Source organism: Ascaphus truei, chromosome 16 (assembly GCF_040206685.1).
Source record: "Ascaphus truei isolate aAscTru1 chromosome 16, aAscTru1.hap1, whole genome shotgun sequence".
Taxonomy (NCBI): Eukaryota; Metazoa; Chordata; class Amphibia; order Anura; family Ascaphidae; genus Ascaphus; species Ascaphus truei.
This window is the reverse complement of record NC_134498.1, coordinates 21,626,403-21,648,902: the sequence shown is the minus strand read 5'-3', so window position 1 is coordinate 21,648,902 and position 22,500 is coordinate 21,626,403. Positions and strand designations below refer to the sequence as shown.

The 22,500-nt window shown below is 45.9% G+C and overlaps 1 protein-coding gene across 1 annotated transcript in view; it reads right to left on the bottom strand.

Moving 5' to 3' along the window:
• The window catches only part of UTP14A (UTP14A small subunit processome component), a 20,682-nt gene extending 10,627 nt beyond the window's left edge, over positions 1 to 10,055 (bottom strand). The window contains exons 1-8 of the mRNA XM_075572836.1: positions 9,964 to 10,055; positions 8,314 to 8,395; positions 7,322 to 7,392; positions 7,092 to 7,156; positions 5,137 to 5,279; positions 4,785 to 4,940; positions 3,277 to 3,396; positions 1,024 to 1,118 (exon numbers count right to left, since the gene is read on the bottom strand). Coding sequence (XP_075428951.1) covers positions 1,024 to 1,118; positions 3,277 to 3,396; positions 4,785 to 4,940; positions 5,137 to 5,279; positions 7,092 to 7,156; positions 7,322 to 7,392; positions 8,314 to 8,395; positions 9,964 to 9,986 — 755 coding nt within the window. The 5' untranslated portion in view covers positions 9,987 to 10,055. The remainder of the gene's footprint in view (positions 1 to 1,023; positions 1,119 to 3,276; positions 3,397 to 4,784; positions 4,941 to 5,136; positions 5,280 to 7,091; positions 7,157 to 7,321; positions 7,393 to 8,313; positions 8,396 to 9,963) is intronic.
• Between the last annotated feature and the right edge of the window lie 12,445 nt (positions 10,056 to 22,500).

Sequence of the window (22,500 nt, the reverse complement as noted above, 5' to 3'; positions counted from 1 at the left end):
CACAGGTGATATCCAGGGGGTTGGAGTTAGAGCCAGAGATGGACACATGTTGGGATCTTCCTGATAGGTAGGACTGAAACCAGCTTAAAGCATGCTTCCCTATTCCAGAGCTCTGGAGTTTGTTAAGCAGGATAACATGATCAACTGTGTCAAAAGCCTTTGCAAAATCTAGGAATATTGCACCAGTGAGTTGTCCCCATTCCATTCCAAACTGGATTTCATTGCAAACTTTTAGCAGGGTAGTTACGGTGGAGTGTTTGGGGCGAAAGCCAGATTGGAATTGGCTAGGGAAATTTGTCTTGGTATAGTAATCGCTTAGTTGGGAGTGGACACTTTGGATAGAATTCGGAGAAGTGAGATTGGCCTGTAGTTTGAGACAGTGTTTTTGTCCCCACTTTTGAAGATTGGGACAACTCTGGCAGTTTTCCAGGTCTTAGGGATATGGCCTGCAGACAGGATAGAGTTGATTATGGAAGAAATTGGTTTGGCAATCGCTGGGGCACCAAGTCGTAGGAACCTAGATTGTAGTAAGTCAGGTCCACATTGGCTGCTTAGTTTTAGTTTGAGGAGCGCTTGTATAATAATTTGAATACAGACGTTGGGTTCCTGCGAAACACAGAATACATTCAATGTTACAACCCCCAACCTGTGCAACCCCCAACCAACAGGTCAGGTCTTAAGGATATCCCTGCTCCAGCACAGGATTTGTAAAAATGTCTGAGCCGCTGATTGACCCAATGCTGAAGCAGGGGTATCCTTAAGACCTGACCTGTTGGGGTTCCCTGAGGACTGGAGTTGGGAAACACTGGTTTAAGGTTAAAGAACAAACGCTGACCTTTGCAGAGCCAGGGTTCATGGTGCCTGTTTCATACGATGAGGTCATTCTGATAACAAAGGCAAACACATGACAGCGGAACAATGACACCAGAACCTGTCCTCATCAGCCCATTGAGACTTTTAATCTGCTGAACCAGTTGTATCAGGGAAATCGAAGAACTTTGTCCGCATAAAATGAATTCTTACTTTTTGCTTTTAATCTTCCTTTCCCTGCGGGCTTTTGACTCGTAATAGGATTGCAGCGCTCGTGCTTTCTGCAGCTCGGCCCGACGAAGCTTGGCCTAACGGAGAAAGGAAATCCGGGATCAATTCCCGGTGTCGGCTCCTTGGGACTTTGGACAAGTCACTTTATCTCCCTGGGCCTCAGGTATCAAAAACATAGGATTGTAAGCTCTGCGGGGCAGTGACTGTGTCTGTAACATTCCTACGTGCTGCGTACCGTGCGCTATACTGTCATTGTGACGCGCTTTGTGTCCCAGTGGGAGAAAAGCATGGCATGAAATAAAGTTATTATATGGACACAACCAAGTTAGTGTGAGAAAAGCGCTCCATCGTACAGTATCGTGATGATAAAGAGCACGACCCCACACAGGTCTCCCAAACCTACTTTTACGCACTGCAGACAGGGACGGAGTACTGACAGGCAGATAAGCACTCGCAGTGAATCACTTATTGCTCGTCAGCCCCTTTAACATTGATCCCTCCCAGCTTTGCAATGCAAAGTCAGCAACACACAGATGAGACCCAAAAGGTCGGAAACAGCTGTCTGCCAGTAGGTTTGCTGGCCACGCACTTTTTAACCCCGACTTTGCTGTAAAAGCTGTGTGAAACAGCAGGCATAAGCTTAAAGGGATCCATGTTGAAGGGAACAAACAGCAAAATGTGACACATTCATTTGAACTTCGTTACCCATTACCCAGAATCCCTGGCTTCAATGGATGTACTGTATGCCACGTGATTAAGGCATAAAATGTTAGTGTGCTCAAATGTTCTTTATTATCAGCTGTACAAAAAAAACACTGTAAATAAACGTCGCTGTGAAAATGATCGTATTAATTGACGGATATCTTGGCTCAACGGTAGTGTGTCCACACGCATTATTCTCATCTCTCCCACGAAGGGAGGATTAAAGCAGGAAGCCACCGGGAGAGGAGCACTGCTGTTTGAGAGCGGGCACTGAAGCCATTGATGACAGGAATAACTAATTGCCAACAGACCGATTAAAAATGTAACCAAGAAAACACCACGTACAGCACATATCTGTGATTTGTATTTACATACCCACGGCCTACTCTGCATTTATTTCCATTCAAATAATAATAATGGTGTTGTGATTCTAATCAACGCAAGCTGGCCCCTCCAATCATTATGTGCATGCAGAGAGGACCTCTTCAACACCCCATGTGATACCATGCTTTCATATCAACATCACAGACTTCTATATGTCATACCTGCCCTGCAAAAACCCATCCCCATTAAGGCCCATAATGTAGTGTGTGCGGCGATGCGCATGCCGCACACTTTTTGTGTGTATGCTGTGAGCGACACAGTGAGGTAGTGTGTGTGTGTCTGTGTATGCTGTGAGCGACACAGTGAGGTAGTGTGTGTGTGTGTGTGTATGCTGTGAGCGACACAGTGAGGTAGTGTGTGTGTGTGTGTGTATGCTGTGAGCGACACAGTGAGGTAGTGTGTGTGTGTGTGTGTATGCTGTGAGCGACACAGTGAGGTAGTGTGTGTGTGTGTTATATTATATTATATCATAATTATATATATATATATATGTGTGTTATAAATACGTTTATAATAAATACGTTGATAAGAATAAATTATTTATTACACACACACACACACACACACACACACACACACACACACACACACACACACACACACACACACACACACACACACACACACACACACACACACACACACACACACACACACACACACACACTTCAGTGGCGCAAAATCTTTATTTTCCCCATCTTCTCCCCTGTCGGCCGGCTCCACCCCGTGCGCGCGCGCGGTCCTATTATAGGAAGGCTGACTAACCACAGCCAACTATAACTGCAGCAAGCGCGCCCTCTATAGAACAGCCCTTACTTTCTATGGATATTTTCATCCAAAAAACAGCCCAAGCAGACACTTCTGCATATATTGAATAAAATGTTCCACTTGTTTGAGCGACGTATGACCTGTGAATCGGTCCTACATCTAGATTCTGGGGTCTTGTTCAATGTGCGATGCAGCCGGCACATTTACTTCTCATGTATAATGAGCTGAGTAGTTTCTCAGGATTCCCATTTAGGGCTTTACACCCCCCTCTCTAAATTAAAAGCAAACATCTAAGAGGACGTTTAGGAAACACAACAAAGGGAGGTTTTGGGAAACGATACAAATTTGGGCCACTGTTTTTACAGTAGCTTAAATCCTTACCTCATCCAGACTCATGGCTTTCAGAGAAGCCTCTTCCACAGGCGTTAGTAACGGATCGGTTACGGGCTGCTTGTTTTTATGGAGGATATTAAATATTTCCTGTTCCAGCGGAGTGCGTGCCTTAAAAATGATATAAATGTACATCACAGAGAGCTTATCTCAGACCTTAATACACTATCACATCACAACCGTAACTTCATTACATGTCCTTACCGAAAAGTAACAAACCGTAATCTTTAATCAAATCTACATTCACAGTCGATGTTTTATTTAATCACGCGCAAATCAATGTATTCCCTTTGTAAATCTACTATCCCAGATAAGAAAAGCAGCGGAGTTTAGAATTGTTTATTCTTCTTAATTCTCTCTGGAATCCCCTCACAAGCTGCAGCAATGGTCAGACAAACGGGTTATATTTGTATCTTCCCCTGAATTACAAGGGATTGGCCATCTTTAAACTGTTGGCAAAGTCCCCTGCATGGCCGAGCATTGCAAAGATACAATACAACTGTGCAAACACAACAGCTACCATTTGCAAGAGCTAGGAGAATGGCATTACTTGATGTGTTTTAGTTTGAATTTTTCTCTGAAAACCATCAATGGAAGAATTTCCCAGTGACCCGAGGCTGACAAGAGAAACGTAAATGCAGAGAAGACGGCGGGTGTTTCAGTCCAACTCCTGTACACCTATCTCTCTGAGAGCATGGGACCAAAACGTTGGCCGTGGGGGAAAAACCATCTGCTAAACATCAATGTGAGTTCTGGTCTTCTCTGCACGCGCTTCACAAGGTGGGACCCTCCCGGTCGTTCCATGTACAGTGGCAAGTAATACCACCATGTTCCCCATCCTTCTTTAAAAGAAAGGCAGCTGGGTAAGAAAATATGACTTCCACTCATGTTCCTCCTGTGCTCTTTGCGACAGTAATGTTAAGTACATGTATTTGCAAGGATTTCCGCTCTTCCACTTCCCTCACACCTCCAAGATCCAATCAGTAGGTTGCAGATAAAGAAACGCTTAGAAGTTTATTCACAGAGCTTCAAAACGGTCAATGCACCCCATTTCTAGAATGGGAGCCGAGTGTGACCAAGAATACACTGACTATATTATAGCTTTGTGGCTAGATCTTATTTCTCAATCAATTCATTGATCACAAACTGTAATGGGATACAAAGTACAGCTCAACCCCCTTATAACGCTGTGCTTGGGGTCCAAAGAATCACATCACGCTATAAGCGGATCGCGTTACAAATAATGTACAATTGTATGCATTGTACAATAAAGTATTTAAGATACCAATAATCGTGTTGGAAAGTATTCATAAATACGAAAATTGGGAGCCACGCTTGCACCACGTTATTAGCGGATTCGCGTTTTAACAGATCGCGTTATAACGGGGGTTGAGCTGTACTAGAGAATAAACTGAGTCTACACACAAATATTCCATATTGATTGCAACACATTATAGAAGCGTGAACACAACTGCCTGAAACCAGGATTAGTTACTCACTTTCCAACCTGTTACCGCGTCTTCAATGGGTGCAACTTGGAGCTTTTCCTCATTGAGTGGAAACACCAGCTGATCCGCCTTGCGGTTCTGCCTTACGATATGGTTCCACTTTGTGACCTCTTCAGAGGTCTTCTCATAGGCCACTGCTCTTTGTATCTGTGACATAAATGGACATGTTCAAACTCAGCAGAACAGTCCTGCGGTAACCTCAACATGAGACTTCTTCAGAAAATGCTAATACAGTCACTACAATATGAAGACGTTTTCATTGGCGTAGATGCAATGGAAACAGTGGCACGTACAAATGCCAAGTGTTGCCCAATATTTGTAAACAATCTGAACTTCTCCTTACCCTCTGAGTCTCCTCCTTGGTGAGAGGGAGCTCCACGCTATTCTTGTGATTGAGTTTGTTCAGTTGCTTCTTTACAGTAGACAGGGAGGTGAATTTTTTGATGGGCTCAATGAGGTCAGACAGACTTATCTTCTCTCCAGCACCTACAAAAGATACACAGCAGAATTAGCAGCAGTTCAAGTTTGGGTTCTCATTAATAACAATTGCCCATGCTACCTAGAATCTAAAATTACAAAGAGAAGAGAGATCCAGAAACCATCATTGAGCCTTGCCACAGCTGATGATCATGATGATTAAACCCATACGTGCTTTGAAATGTTGCTTCAGCATAGACATCATTCTTGCTTTGGTAATCAACGCAACAAAAATATTGGGCAAAGATAGCTCATAAAATTTGTTAATGACAAATCTTCAACACTGGTCCACAGCATCGAATATGGAGACCACCACACTACTGCACAAACCTGTAGTGTGGGTGAACTACAATTGAAGAACCCCTATATCTCCCCCTGCACAGAGAAACACAGAGCTGGGAGACGGACGCCTTGTTGGTTCTTACAAATGATTACAGGGGATAAGGACTTTTCAGCCACAGTCAAAGCAGGAGACTTCTCAATGTTTTGTTACCGGGCAATGTTAATGTTATTTCCTCTACAGTGAAGAGACGTTTGGGTGGCTGATACACTGTAGAGCAGGGGTGGCTAGCTCCAGTCCTCAAGGGCCACCAACAGGTCAGGATTTCAGGATATCCCTGCTCCAGTCGGCCCGGCAGGGTGCCCAGATAGTCTGAGTAGTTGCAGAGCACACAAGCTCTCAATAGCTAGCTCATGCAGGGCTCATAGTCTGGCGCACTTGCAGGGAGGAGGCCCAATAATAATGTAGAGATGATTACCAATTTGCATAACCAGGAGTCTCATGCAACAGAGGGCGGCCACACCCAAGGTCTGGAACAAAACACCTGCTTCTGAAGTACATATTCATACAGGAATCTACAAATCCTGCTCACATCTGTAGCATGAGGACTCTCCACAGAGGATCTGACGGATTATAGAAGGCATATCCTGGCTTTTGGAAACGTAGGCGACACTAGCGCGGCCAGTTTCCACACCCGTGGCCTCTACACTCCAGAATGGAATCGCATCAAACGACCACTGCGAAAACCTCAGACCGCAGCGAGGTTCAGGTAAGCAGGAGGGTAGAGCTACCTCTGAATACCACAACGCAGGCGGCATACTTTATGTACCAAGGCGAGCACCACAGGCAAGCTCATGTCTGCTTATTTCCCACTTGCCAAACTCACGTATCAGGGCATTTGGGGACTTTGAGAGAGAGGTTTCCTGTACCCAGATGTATCACCAAAACCGTGAGGAGAAAACCTACCCCCTTCACTGATGGGACAAAAAAAAAAAATGATTGTGAGAAGAGCAGGGGGCCCATTCGTTTGTACTGCCATAGAAGGGACGTGGCAGAAATAAAGACATCCATTTTGACTGATAAAGAAATGAACAGTGATAAATATCATGGCATATGAGCTATACGTAATTATTTGTAATGGTTCTTTATCGTAATGTAATTGGTAGCAGGTGATTAGATCATGGATGGAATTTGTTGCTAGGTAAATAATCTGAAATGAGTGAAATTAATGCCGATCCCTTTTTTTGTTAATCATCTTTGAAAGCAGACGTCACAAAATGAATTGCGTCCTTGCTGCCCGCCCTGACACGAGCGATCTGTGCTGCAAATTAACTGTATGTGATAGAATAAAGGCTGCGTGGAATGATACAATGATCCTTCATGCACTCCTCATCGGGGTACCTGGCTCAGACACAGAATGGGAGAGTTTGCTCCCCAACAATTGCTGCTTTAGAACATGCCAAATTAATACCAAACTACATGCCATACTAACAATAAAAGGATTAAACGCAGAACGCGAGTATCATAGAAATGCGCATTACCTTCCGAGCTGATGCTGAACTCTGACACCTGCACACTAGCCTCTGTCCGCTCAGCCAAACGCCTCCTACATGGAAAGAGAGAGAGAGAAAGAGAGAGAGAAAGAGAGAGAGAGAGAAAGAGAGAGAAAGAGAGAGAGAGAGAGAGAGAGAGAGAGAAAGGCTTTGAAATCTCAAAGAAAAGGGACAGGCTCGTACAGCAGTATTTGCTACTTATCTGCAAACAGACCGACCTTTTCTTCCCATCCAGAGAACTGATGGCGTCCAGCAGCTTCCGATGCGTCCTCTCACCGTCACTGTCTCCCTGCACAGAAAGGAAAGCATTACAGGGGCTTCTATAACCCAGGGGTGTGCAAAGTTTTTGACCTGTGCCCCCCCGTGCCTCGCAGCCCAACGTTCGCGCCCCGTCTCCTACGACACGGCGTCAAATGACCCCGCGGGTCATTTGACGCGTCACATCACATGACCCTGTGGCGTAATTTGACTCTGCGTTGCCATGGTGATGCCAAAGACCCGGCTGGCAGCAGTAAAGGGATGCTACGGCTCCCCCGGCATTTCATTTCAATGCCTTGGGGAAGGGCGCGGGGCCTCTGTAACCGCTGTGCCCCCCCATAAAAATCATGCGCCCCCCCCTGCTGTAACCTACTCCCTCTCCCTTATTTACCTGGCAGCGGCTCTATAACCTACTCCCTCTCCCTTATTTACCCATCTCTATAACCTACACCCTCCCCCTTACTAAGCCAGCCAGCAATGATTTTCTCCTAGATCAGTGATTCCCAAACAGGGGGTACAGGCATCAATTACAGCAGGCGCTTCTAAAGTCACACCCCACAATGCTTTGCCTCGACAGTGCAAAGCATTGTGGGGCATGACTTTGGAAGCTCCCGCAGTGAGTGACAGCTATACCACTCATGCTGTCTGCACACACTGAGGGGCAGTTTGGATCCTTATTAAGCGTGTGTTCCCCCCACTACCTCAGGACACTATGCTGCCTGGGACCTGTCACAGTTATGTTAGCGATAGTCTGAATATGCTATTTTCTAGCAGGGGGTACACAGTGTAAAAAAAAGATTGGAAATTACCACCCAAAATTATTAGGACTCAGATAGCACTGGTTATGGTAAGGGTAAACATTTAGGTTAGCTTTTCAGGGTTAAGGCTGAATAAGTGCCTTATTTGCCGAATAAATGGCCTCTACATAATGATAACAGTAGTACGTTCCCACCTCATCCTCACTGGCACTGACTGGGTATTCCGTGACAAACAGATCTTCCTCTTCAGTCATTGTGGCAGATGACAGGATATTGCTGTAAAGCAAGAAACAGTAATGCTAACATGTCGAATTAGGCGACTTACAGCCAATAGCAAACCATTTCTTCAAAGTGCCGGTCTCCTCTAGGACAGAGATACACAGTAGAGCTCTACTCACACGTTCACAATGCAATTCTCCATTTATTGTAACAGCCAAGAACAGAGGAGAAACTACCTAACAGAGGAGACCACTACACTGCCTAGACCAGTCGTTCCATGTTTAAATGTCTTGCGCTGGACATTTAAAGATGGCGCCTAAGAGCGGCAGGTCTAGGCAGTGTAGTGTTCCCGCGCGGGACATCTAAACATACACTTATCAGACCTGAATTGTCGGAGCGGCCGCTCAACGGACATCGCGGCGAAATGTCCAGCGACAGAACGCAGGCCAAATGTCCCATTCTGCTCTGGATATGGGGGGCACGGGGTGTAAGAGAAAGGAAGGGAAATTTGCCGCCCGGCCCTAAAGGGAAATCCGGCACTGGCTCAGTTTATCACCATCACGTTACTTCCTACAAGCCTGGTTACAGCTAGCCATGCCGGCTCATCTAATTGCCAAGCTGGATAACTTTAAACAGTAGGTGCCCCATCAATATTTAACTTGCCCTGGGCATGTAGACACCCAGTATTATCGTCCTGTGTCAGTGCCCCATCTGCATTCAACTGCCGGTCTATGCCACCTGAGGATACATGAGGGGGCTCTTCAACCAGCAGCCTTGATGTTGCCGTGAACTTTCTGCTCCTGCTCATTTCACACCAGTTGATTAGCTAAAAAGTATGTCTCCCACTGTACAGGTAGTCCTCGTTCTTCCGACACAATGCATCCCGCGTCGGAGATGGGACAATCGGAAACCAGGACCCATGTTAATCGCCGGCGGTTTCCGTCGGATACGTGAAAACCGCCGGCGGAAACCACACTCGGCGGAAAGCAAAACGTTGTAAAGCGAGGACTACCTGTAATCCACTTGTAATTTAAAGTAATGAAAATGTGTGTATATAATTGTAAGCTCTTTGGGGCAGGGACTATTTTCCTATTGTTACAGTCATGTCTGAAGCGCTTACTCCCTTTGTTTTAAATTATTGTCACGCGTATAACTGCTGTAAAGCATTGTGTACCTGGATGGGGCTATATACATATATATCTTTATTTATATAGCGCCACCTAGATACACAGCGCTTCACAGCAGTAATACATGTGACATAATAATATAACACATCATGGGAATAAGCAATAGGAAAGGGAGTCCCTGCCCCGAAGAGCTGACAATCTAAGTGGGGGTAATTGCCAGACAGCAGGGTGTATAGATGTTATAAAGGCCTTGCAACATGTTTAAATAAAGTAATGTCAAAAAAAAGGTATCATCGGAAAATTAAGTGGCAAGAAGCTGGTGGCATCCTACTTCTGTGGGTTTCCTGCTCTGGCCGTGAGGAAAACGAGCACTACTAACATGCACAGACATGTCCCAACACGGCCACCGTCCCCAGAGCCAGGATTAAAGGGATACAGCATACCCACAGCACTTGGCCGCGATCTCCCTCGCAGGAGTTCGGCAGACAGACCACTTACCCGCCGCCCCGTGCCGGGCTCATCTCTGTGTCTCCGGTTCCGATCTCCTTCCCAAACCAACACGTGTGGAATGGCTACCGTAAAGCGCGCCACTTCCGGGGGTGGTGGGGGGGAGACGGTGCCAGGGCTGTCGCGCATTGAGTCGGCTTCAGCTGCCAGTAGTGCGTGTATCACTCCCGGGCCTGACCGCAGGGGGGCGGCGCTTTCCCATCACTTGGTGGCTTATTAACCTATTCCATGTCAGAGGGGCCGCGCAGGCCTCTCTGGCAGCCATGGGGTTAATATGCAAAGAATGTTTGCCCATCAAAACCATTGCATTTATTTGTAAATATATATATACACATTTATATATTGTGTAACCAGGGCTATCTATATATCTATTTATAAATATATCTTTATACCAGCGGTGCGCAAACTCCCTACACCTGCGCCCCCCCTACCCGCTTTGCTCCTCCGTCGCGCCCCCCAACTAGGGTGACCACCCGTCCCCCTTTTGCCGGTACAGTCCCGGTTTTTCGAGAGCTGTACCGGTTTTCTGTGTGTACCGGAAATGTCCCGGATTTTCTCCCTGGTCCCGTTTGTGTTGTACTGTAGATGCGGTGGCGGTGCGCGGCGACGGCGAGGATGCGGCAGCCCGGCCGGTGAGTATTTTTTTGAATTTCAGGGGGTTGGGCTTCTAATATGCCGGGCTGCAGGTGATTGGCTGGAGGATGCCGGGGGCGGGGCTTTCTCCGCTTCCTCACACGATCCGCGCGGACAGGGAGGTGGGAGCGGGGACAGCTGTTGGCTGTTTGGCGCTTTTCTCCCCTCTGCCTCCGTTCCCTGTGGCTGCTGCCCGAGGTAGAGAGGTAGGCGCGGGGGGAGCAGGGTTGGTGGGAGCGTGGATGGCTGGAGGCGTGCGAACTTTCCCTCCCTCGCGTGCGCATGGGGACAGTGCGCGGTTGCTGTTGGGGAACTCCCTGCTTCTGTCCAGGCACGCAGCCTTATCCCCGATAGGTGGGAGAGAGCGAAGCCAGGTCTGGCGGGCGGGTTCTCGTCCTGTCCACGGGCTCGGCTACCAGTGACTTCCGTCGCTGGGGGGCGGTGCACGGGGAGGCGGGTGTGTGTGTGTGTATCTCTGTGTGTGTGTGTGTGTGTTTGTATCAGCATATGTGTGTGTTTGTATCAGCGTGTGTGTGTGTGTGTGTGTGTGTGTGTGTGTATCAGTGTGTGTGTATCAGTTGGTGTGTGTGTGTGTGTGTATTAGTGTGTGTGTGTGGCTGTGTGTGTATCAGTGTGTGTATCTGTGTGTGTTTGTGTGTGTATCTGTGTGTGTTTGTGTGTTTATCTGTGTGTGTGTTTGTATCAGCATGTGTGTGTGTTTGTATCAGCGTACACGTACACAGGTGTGTGTGTGTGTGTATAGGTGTGTATCTGTGTGTGTGTGTGTGTGTGTGTGTGTGTGTGTGTGTGTGTGTGTGTGTGTGTGTGTGTATCAGTTGGTGTGTGTGTGTATTAGTGGGTGTGTGTGGCTGTGTGTGTGTGTGTGTGTGTGTGTGTGGCTGTGTGTGTGTGTGTGTGTGTGTGTGTGTGTGTGTGTGTGTGTGTGTGTGTGTGTGTGTGTATCATTATGTGTGTGTCTGTGTGTGTGTGTGTGTGTGTGTGTGTATCATTATGTGTGTGTCTGTGTGTGTGTTTGTGTGTGGGTGTGTTTGTGTGTGTGTGTGTGTGTGTGTGTGTCAGTGGGTGTGTGTGTGTGTGTCAGTGGGTGTGTGGGTGTCAGTGGGTGTGTGTGTCAGTGTGTGTGTGTGTCAGTGTGTGTGTGTGTGTGTGTGTGTGTGTGTGTCAGTGGGTGTGTGGGTGTGTGTGTGTGTGTCAGTGGGTGTGTGGGTGTGTCAGTGGGTGTGTGTGTGTCACTGGGTGTGTGTGTGTGTCACTGGGTGTGTGTGTGTGTCACTGGGTGGGTGTGGGTGTCAGTGGGTGTGTATGTGTGTGTGTCAGTGGGTGTGTGTGTGTGTGTGTCAGTGGGTGTGTGGGTGTCAGTGGGTGTGTGTGTGTGTCAGTGGGTGTTTCTCCCTCTCCCCGTCTCCCTCACCCTCCCCGCCTCCCTCACCCTCCCCGCCTCCCTCACCCTCCCGTCTCCCTCACCCTCCCCGTCTCCCTCACCCTCCCCGTCTCCCTCCCCGTCTCCCTCACCCTCCCCGTCTCCCTCACCCTCCCCGTCACCCTCCCCGTCTCCCTCACCCCCCCCCAGTCTCCCTCACCCTCTATGTCTTATCTTAACTGCCGTATACCTACACCGAAGTAACCTATCCTGTTTTCTTCCAGATCTGACTCAAGTTTCACGCGGGAGACATCGGAAGGTAGGTAGGGAACACCTCCCCTCCAGTATAGTACCTTGAGGGACTGCGGATCAGGTAAGATCCCAGGCGGGATTGCTGCTTTAGAAATTGTGAAGAGGGGGCGTCCTGACACTGGTTAATGGGTACAGAATCATTCACATCTGGGTTTTTTTTTTGTTCGATTAGTGAGGTCATCCGACGCACGCGCACACACGCACGTAACAAGGACTAATGGTAGTAAAGTATAAGTGTACTACAATAAATAAACTGTTATGTAAAAAAAAAATGTGTCCCGGTTTTTCATTTTCAAAATCTGGTCACCCTACCCCCAACCCCCCCTCGCACCTTTAATGTTGCGTCAAATGTCACATCTCCATGGCAACGGGCGTCATTTGCCCGTCGCCGCCTTGTCATAAAGACGCGTGACTGGAGCCGGGTAAGTACGTTTACAGAGGCCTCGCGCTCTCAGCGCGGGACCTCTAAGGCCTCGTTCAGGGTATTTTTTATAACTCTGTGCCCAGGACATACTTGAAAACGAGAGGTATCAATGTATTACTTCCTGGTAAAACATTTTTATAAATAAAATAAATAAATAAAATAAGAGGCAGGAGTTGGAGGGCGGGCGTTCGCGAGGGCGGGCGGCAGTCTGCTGGGCGATGTGTGTTCATCCTCCCCAGCAGACTTTTTCAGGAGTTGAGGAGGCGGGGAGGGGGCGGGACTACAGACCTGAGGTTAGGGATCCAAGTTGCAGTCTTGAAATCATTCTCAAGAATGATTTCATTGGCTGCCGAGGTCCCAGTGACGCTGCTGCAGCTTCAAAAAACGACTTGGGTTGTTTATTGAAACTGTAGCCAGCGTCAACTCCGTACTTCGGAGACAGGGCAGCTGCTACCCTGACAACCAGTATTCAATTTGAATACATTGTGTCCCACGGCAGCTCGCACGGCAGCACGCCCTCCCTCCGAAGCCTGCACCCTGAACGAGGCCTAAACGCCGCGCCCCGCCAGAAAAGTCTCACACCCCCAGTTTGCGCACCGCTGCTTTATACCATATTAGTGTACCAGTCTCAGCTGGGGCAGGTTTATGTGAGCCAGCAATAAATACACTGTTTATACAGTAGAGGGCTGTTCTAAATACTGTAACCTGTTACTATCTGACTGCACTGTGTATGAGACAGAAAACAGCTTTGCGGGGTTTCTCACATTTTTATGCTGTCTGCAGCTGACCTACTTGTGTCCAGATGCTTTTATTAGCTGAAGGTTCTGAGCTTCGACCAATGGGTACAGGGTATAGATATAGGAACGTGAGAGACGGAGAGATATGTATGACGTTGCTGTTGGTTCTTGCCTAGGGTGGCATGTAGGATTTAGCAAAACGTTCCACGAAACCTCGAGCAATAAAGAGGCTAATTTGTATCTCTTTCCTTGTGTTGGTCCAACCCAGTTGTTCTCATACGTCTCGTTCAGAACCGGTGGACACACCAAGTTTTATGAAGTCAGTACATTTACACACAAGTTTGCATATAATTAGGTTACGGTTGCGCCTATTTGTCGCGGCAGAGACAGAAAAATGAGAGACATGTTCAGCCTTATTTACCAGGAAGCCTGACTAGACAAAGTACTTGGTCAGTGTAACCCTAATCCTAACATGCCAGCCTAACCCTAACCTGAGTCCTGGTAATCTGAGAGAAAATCAATGGCCGAATAAGGGCGAGAGGATTTAATAGACCTGGCTGCTGGGTTAATAGACACTTTGGTCTGTGCGAAATTAGAGTTAACGTTATGTATAGGGCATGTGTGGATCAGGGGTGGCCAACTCCAGTCCTCAAGGGTTACCAACAGGTCAGGTTTGCAGGATATCCCCGCTTCAGCAGAGGTGGCCCAATCGAAGCAGGGATATCCTGAAAACATGGCCTGTTGGTAGCCCTTGGAGGTCTGGAGTTGGCTACCCCTGGCATATGGTATGTTTGGATATTAGGAATATTAGGATATTAGTGAATGTGTCAGTTTATATGGGGGCTTTGTATGCAATGAGAGGGGATATGGGAGTTTATATGGAGGGTGTCTGTGCAATGGGAGTGAATGTGGATGTTAAAGGGTGGCTGTGGGGTCCGGACCTGAGGGGGTCATTTTGTGAGTTTAAAGGTGATTGGAGGTAATTAGGGGTGATTGGAGGTAATTAGGGGTGACTGTGGGACCAATAAGGATGAGTGGCGAATGACTGGGTGGGAGAGGAGTGGGGGTGACTGTTTAGTGTATGGTGGAAGTAAGGACACTGTGATCCATGGTTCTTGCAGGTGCAATGGTTGGGACACCAAAGTGTGTAGAGACAGGTATGATAAATGCACACCTTCCCAAACAGAGCTGCTTGTATGTATATCTTTCTTTATATAGCACCATCCAGGTCTATATCGCTTCACAGCAGTAATACATGTGACATTATAATATAACATATAATGGGAACAAGTGGTTTAGACATAAAAGTAGCATTAGAAAAAGGAGTCCCTGCCCCAAAGAGCTTACAATCTAAGTGATGCTTGTAGAATTACTTGCTGTGTGCTCCATATCAAAATGTATCCTGTGGCACTCCAGTCTTAGGCTGCGGTCCCAGTGACTGCTACAGCACACGCCGAGCGTATAAGCACCGCCCCTCAATGGAGAAGGGCCCAGTACACACCTTCCCGCTGAAGGTGCAGCCGCACCATACTGCCAGGTTTTTTAATCTCAATGAAATTGAGTTTAGAACTTGCCACGGAGGCGTGGCCACGCCCCCGCTGGTGGTTCACCCAATGAGGGCGAACCAGCCGCGTGAAGTCATGGCCATGCCCCCGCAAAACCCCCACCACGCCCCCTCCCGTCGCAATCTCCCTCTCTCCCAGGAAGACTACAGATCGCGGTTAGCGCTGTGCAGGCGACGCCCCCACCCACCCCCGCCGGGCGCGCGTGTCACAGTGCTGACTGGGACCGCAGTCTTAATTCAATACTTTGTGTTTTATTGTGTTATACGGTAAGTCAACTTCCCGGGGTCACGGTCCTGATGAAGGTGTCCATGTGACTCAGAAACATTGACTTATGCTACAATAAAACACAAAGTATTTAATTAAGACTGCAGTGCCACGGGATATATTTTGATATGAATGACAAAGTGTCACCATAGTTAAAGATTAAAAAAAAAAGGTTTCAATGGAGTCTGTGGGGGGAAAGGGAGGGGGAAGAGGGGGAGGGGTGGGAAGAGGGGGACTGCTGCTTTAGCAACTAAATCTGGGCTTAACCATTTTTCCATTAACCCATGCATTTCTGCGGTCAGGCGTCTTACATGCAACGTTCAGCTGCTTTGTCACCTGTTCCTGCGTCATTTCCCATCTATGCAGGAATTAAGCTTGATCAAGCACATCACATATTAATACTGATCATAGTGTCTGTGTGCAGGCGTGTTTATATGTATGTATGATAAACATATGGAGACATTTCCAAACTTGGGGTTTAGCTTGTAAACTTTGGGGGCATTCCACCAGGGTGGTGTTACTGTGTGGTGGGTATTGAATTGTGGGGGGTTGTATTATTATTGTGGTTATATGGTTCTTTATATGTGTGTCAGTAAAGATAAGTTCGTTATACCAGTGTGTATATTTATTATCTGACTGTATTGGGTCCTGTGAGGTTATCCAGCTGCGCTAGGATCCCTCTCAGGTGGAGGCGCTGTAACCAGAGTAAACGTGAACCCCCCAGGCTCCCAGTGGCGGACGATCAGGCCTCCTGCACGCCAGACAGGTATTAAGCACACGTAGTTCCCTAAGACACGTGGAAAGGGGGCTACATGTCTATATGTGTGTGTTTATACACATACACACAACATTAGCAGTTTACTGCTTTAGAGTTCCCTTAAAACATATTTTCTAAATCAGGAGAGAGTGCTTCAGATTAGGTAAACTCCATTCATCTTTAATTGCCACAAAATAAAGCAATAAGTACTTACATCTCAAAGGTAATTTTGCACCTTAAATCAATTCTGATGCTTTACATCAATAACCTAAACCCTAATATGTAATTGACGCACTGTATATAATCAAGAGATTGCTAATACATACCGCCATTATTTACAAAGTGGTGCTACATCATAAGACACGTTATTTAAGGGACTTAGCCCTTAGGTGTTTTCCGACACCGGAAGGGTGTTTTCGTGCATAGCACTATTAAGTAATATGGGCCACAGTGTAATAAAGAAATGTTTCTGTTATAGCACATATATGGGTTTTCTGTTAATTGATTTGCACAAAAGTCCACAGATAAATCTGCTTCCTTGGGGAGATCTCATATGGAAAGATGTTGCAGGACCCGCTGGCAGCAGGAACAGAATCGCCGATTGATTTAGCTAATTAAGTCCTTCGTGCAATTAGCACCTACACAAGAATTGTAACCTCAAACTACAAAGTTGTCTGTTGGAAAGATGAAGCTGAACAACGTCTGATCAATATATTTTTATATGGTATAGTACGACTAGACACAATTCCACCTACTAAAAACATTACCTGATTGTAAGCTCTTCGGGGCAGGGACTCCTTTTCCTATAGTTTTGTCTAAAGCGCTCATTTCCATTGTGTTATTTTGTGTCACGTGTGTTGTGAAGCACTCTGTACCTAGGTGGCACAATATAAATAAAGATATACATACATACTTTTTGGAATCTCCAGAGAATGGCTGCCTTGGTCTTCCCTGACGAATATAACGTGATCCGCTCAATATTAAGAAGAACGCTGCATCTCATATCAACAATTTTATCATACACTGGCTCTGCGTCATTACCTGTGGTCATATTATATTTCCAATCATTCAGGCAAACAATGGCTAAATCTGGGGTGTCTCAGAGACAAGGCAAGCGTGGTCATGCCGGGAGTTTATTATTACTATTATCTTTTATGTGTATGGCACCAACATATTCCGTAGCACAGTCCAAAGGTGGGAGGGAGGACAATAACATTCTAAGACAAAGGAGCACATATGTTAAGACAAACCGAGACAATAAGAAGGAGGCTCTGTCTCCAGAAGCTTACACTCTAGAAGGAGATTTCACCATTTAGTAAATGGGTCAAACAAGTGGGGAAAACTCTGACACAACTTTGTAGTTTATTGGGTAACGTACATACTGTGTGTTAACTCTGTCACATAGGAAATACTCTTATGTTCTTTATGTTTGTTTACATATGTTTTACTCATCTTTGTAGAAGCAATCTCATCCCAATACGTGTCAATCAGTGCGCGTGGCTAACAGTGGCAATAAATAATGTAGAAGACAACATTGAAAGATGTATATGAATATATATATATATATATATATATATATATGACAAAAAAAAATATTGTCCTTTTCTTCTTCTTCCATATTCAGAAAAGTACAAGACTTCGAAATATTTATAACCAGGCCACATTTCCGCAGCCTGCCCAGGGAAATTCAGAAAGTGTTTTATGTTATGCGCTGGTTCTTCCAGATCCTGAAATGAACCCAGAGAGGGTGTGGCGCTTGTACTGGAAATTACGAGTGTCTCGCTCATATTTTCCAGTGATTATTCCAACCACATTGACTGGGAAATGTACAAAAACGTCTTTTGTGTGGCACAACAATATCTATCAATCATTCCACGTGCACTCAATGGATTTCAGTCCAGTGTGGAGGTCCTTTCTCCAGGTGCCTATTGAATACATTACAAACCGCTTGAAAATCTCCATTGAAAATGGAGTGCTACTGTTCTCTTCTCCAGGGTCGCAGAACAAAACATTACAAGTCTTCCTAGAATGAGAAGCAGAAGTGGCAGATCACACCGTTTTCTAATAGTTTTTTTTTAAATTGATTTTCACATGCTGAAAACGGCTGAATGGCCTCTTGTGAAATTACAGAATAAGGCCTAACCTGCTACTACCATCATTTTCTTTTTAAATGAATTTATTTATTTATATAGCGCCCTGGCACAGGATAAAGTAACTTGCCCAAAATCACAAGGAGCTGACACCGGAGTTAGAACCAGATTTTATGTATTATGTAGCCTGGTTCCAGCCCTTCAGGGACCAGGGGTTAATGTAACTGTATGTCCAGGAGACATATTGCATAGTGTGACAAACGCCCCTCTTTTGTAGTGCTGACGTCTGTCTGGGTTCTTCCCGACACAGTCTTCTAGGGTTAATTATACAACAAACAGGATCATGCAAAGTATTATGCTGCTTAACTCAGGCTTCTGCCTGCTTTATTTTCATCCAAGTAAGGTACTGCAGCTTTAACATGTGTAGGTTAGAGGTACTCAGATACTTTCATTCAGCAGTTCACACATTTCAGTGTTACAATATTTCCCACACTGTTATTTCAAGAAATAAAACCAAAATCATATAAGCAAATCCTATCCCTTTCAGGGATCTAACTACACATCAGAATCAGTCTCTCTAACAGCTGCTGGCCAACTAAACTGGTTCCCCAGCTTAAAACAATGCTCTCTCATTTAGGGACACAAGATACAGCACAGTCTTTTAGCAACAGCAGTAACCATTTGTTTTGTCTTATCTGTTTGTGGAGTCCAGGCAAATCCTCTGGTACTGTCATACGTGGAGAGGCCGTCAACCTCGATACTGGATGCAGGAGAGTAGCGACACCCCCAGCCCCCAGGCTCCAAGGAGAGAGAGTGAAATGCAAAACCTCTCTGCTCTAAATACCTGTGCATGTGATTAGAAGAGCAGGTGAGGGAGAACTAGAGCCATTGTAATCTGTGGTCTGGATTTTCCATCCAGCTGCCTGAGGTAATGGGAAGCTGTGGAACGGATCATTTGTAACTATTCCTGCACTTTCTGCTCTAAAATGGGGCAGAAAGCTGCCTAACATCTTTGGACTATGTCACATATCCCCCTCCCCAGCTCACACCTACTGGGGTGAGCGGCCATGGACCTCACTGGGGTGAGCGTCCTACCTGAAATACTTGAGCTAACTCCTCAGTACAACATTAAGTATTCACATGACACGAATATGAACTTCATTATATAATTTACCAACTGAAAGGGCCATCAACCCTGTATATTAATTTGTAGTTTAGCTACATTTTCAACACAGAGAACCAATATAACACTGTACCCTTGACAAAATGCTTATTCTAGAGGCCTAATATACCTTAACTACAATAGCTTATTTGCATAGTTAAGTGTCCGTGACATAGTCCACACGTGTAATAACAAAAAAATATCGGTCAATTCCCCAAACACATTTTTTTTTTTTTTTTTGACTTCCAGTCCATTACATTTCCTGACTTTATTTCATAGGCCGGTGCAAACTGCAAATGACTGGACTGTTTCTTTAGCTTCTGACAGAACTCTGGGCCCGGATAGTCTTTGTCTTTATATTGTGGCCCAGAGTGGCGAGATCCGGAAAAATTCAAGGCCAGCGTTGACCTTCGTCGCTTTTGATTTGCGACCTTTGAACCTTTATGGTACTTCTTACTGCCATGTATTTTCTCATGACCATCACTCTCAGAGATTTGGGATTTTTCCTTTGGGGCAATTATATGGTATTTAGAAGATGAAGCACTGATTACCTGGAGCACCTTCACCTTGATGGGGCTCTCACTAACTCTGGCTGTACCCTGTGGCATTTTACCTTTGCAGCCGGCAGGCATGTAGTCTTGGACCTCTCTTTCCTGAGGTCTACATTTATTCAGGCGGAAGTACCGCTGGATAACCAGTGACGCATTTCTCAGGGTTTGATAGCGAATCCTGTTCTGTGTCATCCTAGTCAGAGACTGGATTTTTATAGTTGCTCCTTTCATAATGAGGAACCTGTTTCGTACCATGCGGGCACGGTAGAATGATTGAAGAACACAGGCTGCTTTATTCCGGTGATTGAACACACGAATTTTCATCCCTCTGTAGGCAGCCTGTAGGATGATAGTTGCGGCGCGTTTACGCTGATAATTTTCTCTTTCCCTTCTTCCTTGGATAAGAGCTTTGCAGTGCTTCTGAATTATTCTAATGCTTTTCTCCTTTTTCAAAATGTTAAGTTCCTCCACGAGAGAATTCTGTTTTGTGCATACATCTCGCAATTCTGTTCTCAGAGCGTCCATTTCTTCCTGGTGCTGGCTCTGAGTGTGCATCAGTGCTTCCTGCACTTCTAATTTTTCCTGAGTCAACTGTTTCTTTATTTTTTCTGCTTGGTCAGTCAAATCTGAATTTTCCAATTTCAGAGTCTCATTTTCTTGCTTTACAGTCTCTAACTCACTTAGGGCAATCTCATGGGTTTGCTTCAACATTCCCAGCTCTGTGTTCAGACCGTGGCCCTCCAGGCGCAAGTGTTGCACCTCTGTGCTGAGCACATGAACCTCTTGTAGAGCCTTCCCGTATTTCTGTTTTAGGATAGCAATCAATTTGTCAGACTTAATCTGTTTTCCATCCATGGTGACAATTACGGTGTTGGCCTTTTCCAGACTAGTCGTCACCTCTTCCAGCTCACTCCGTAAGAGAGACTCTGTTTTCTTCAAAGCCTCGTGCTCTTGTAAAGCTGGAAGTATACACCTCTGTAACTCGGCGTTCGCTTCTCGCACCTTATTGTTAGATTCTTGCTCCTTCTTCCAACATTCTCGCTCCTTCACCAAATCCTGCCACAGGACTTCATAATTATGGCGGGCAGCTTGGAGTGCAGAAACCAAAGCCTCTTTATCCTGGTTCAAGGATTCAGCTTCCCTCTGCTCCTCCTTTTCCTTTGCCACTGTTCCCGTGACAATTCTGCCGATCACTCCGGTCTGCAGCACATCTCGGCGCCTTTCTGACGCATGTCCTGACAGCGCAGGTTCAAGTGGCTCGGTCACTTCCCCTGTGACTTGAGGGACAGTTTTCTTTTTCTTCTTCTTTCTTTTTGCTTTATTAGCTCCAGAGATATCAGTGGTACTGGGCACACGCTCACTGGTATCAGCTTCCACATCTTGCTTGCACACATAGGGCGTTGCTTGCTTTTGCAGCTGTTTGTCTTTGAAAATTTTGGGGCACACATCTTCCATGTGACCTACTTTATGACAGGCCCAGCATACTAAATTCATCTGTGGGTACGGCTCTCCTCCAGGGGCCACATACGAGTCGTCATCATCATCATCATCATCATCGTATGGCCTGAAGGGACACTGTTTTTCATGATTATGTACATTACAAAATAAACATTTCACGTCGGCCATTTTAGAAACCCGGCAGGAACAATTTGCTAGCTGCAATTTCACTCCCTTCAGCAACTTGCATACAGCACTTGCTAGCTGCAAATTCACTCACTTCAGCAAAATGCATTAGCTTTACAAACAGCACTTGCTAGATGCAATTTTTTTTTTTTTTTTTCTTCTTCAGCAAAACATTTTGGTTTTCTGTTTGGGTTCAGGGTGCTATTGCATCCACACTTCGCACATTCTCTGTGTATGCTAGAAGCACAACTGATATACACATTGGGACAGACTTCACTCATAGCATCTGTACTTTAGTTCAGCTCGGTGGCCATTTTAAACCCCCGCATTTATTTGCAAACCCACAGACTTTTTAGTGTCGACCCGCATTCTCCACCATATGTGACAAACGCCCCTCTTTTGTAGTGCTGACGTCTGTCTGGGTTCTTCCCGACACAGTCTTCTAGGGTTAATTATACAACAAACAGGATCATGCAAAGTATTATGCTGCTTAACTCAGGCTTCTGCCTGCTTTATTTTCATCCAAGTAAGGTACTGCAGCTTTAACATGTGTAGGTTAGAGGTACTCAGATACTTTCATTCAGCAGTTCACACATTTCAGTGTTACAATATTTCCCACACTGTTATTTCAAGAAATAAAACCAAAATCATATAAGCAAATCCTATCCCTTTCAGGGATCTAACTACACATCAGAATCAGTCTCTCTAACAGCTGCTGGCCAACTAAACTGGTTCCCCAGCTTAAAACAATGCTCTCTCATTTAGGGACACAAGATACAGCACAGTCTTTTAGCAACAGCAGTAACCATTTGTTTTGTCTTATCTGTTTGTGGAGTCCAGGCAAATCCTCTGGTACTGTCATACGTGGAGAGGCCGTCAACCTCGATACTGGATGCAGGAGAGTAGCGACACCCCCAGCCCCCAGGCTCCAAGGAGAGAGAGTGAAATGCAAAACCTCTCTGCTCTAAATACCTGTGCATGTGATTAGAAGAGCAGGTGAGGGAGAACTAGAGCCATTGTAATCTGTGG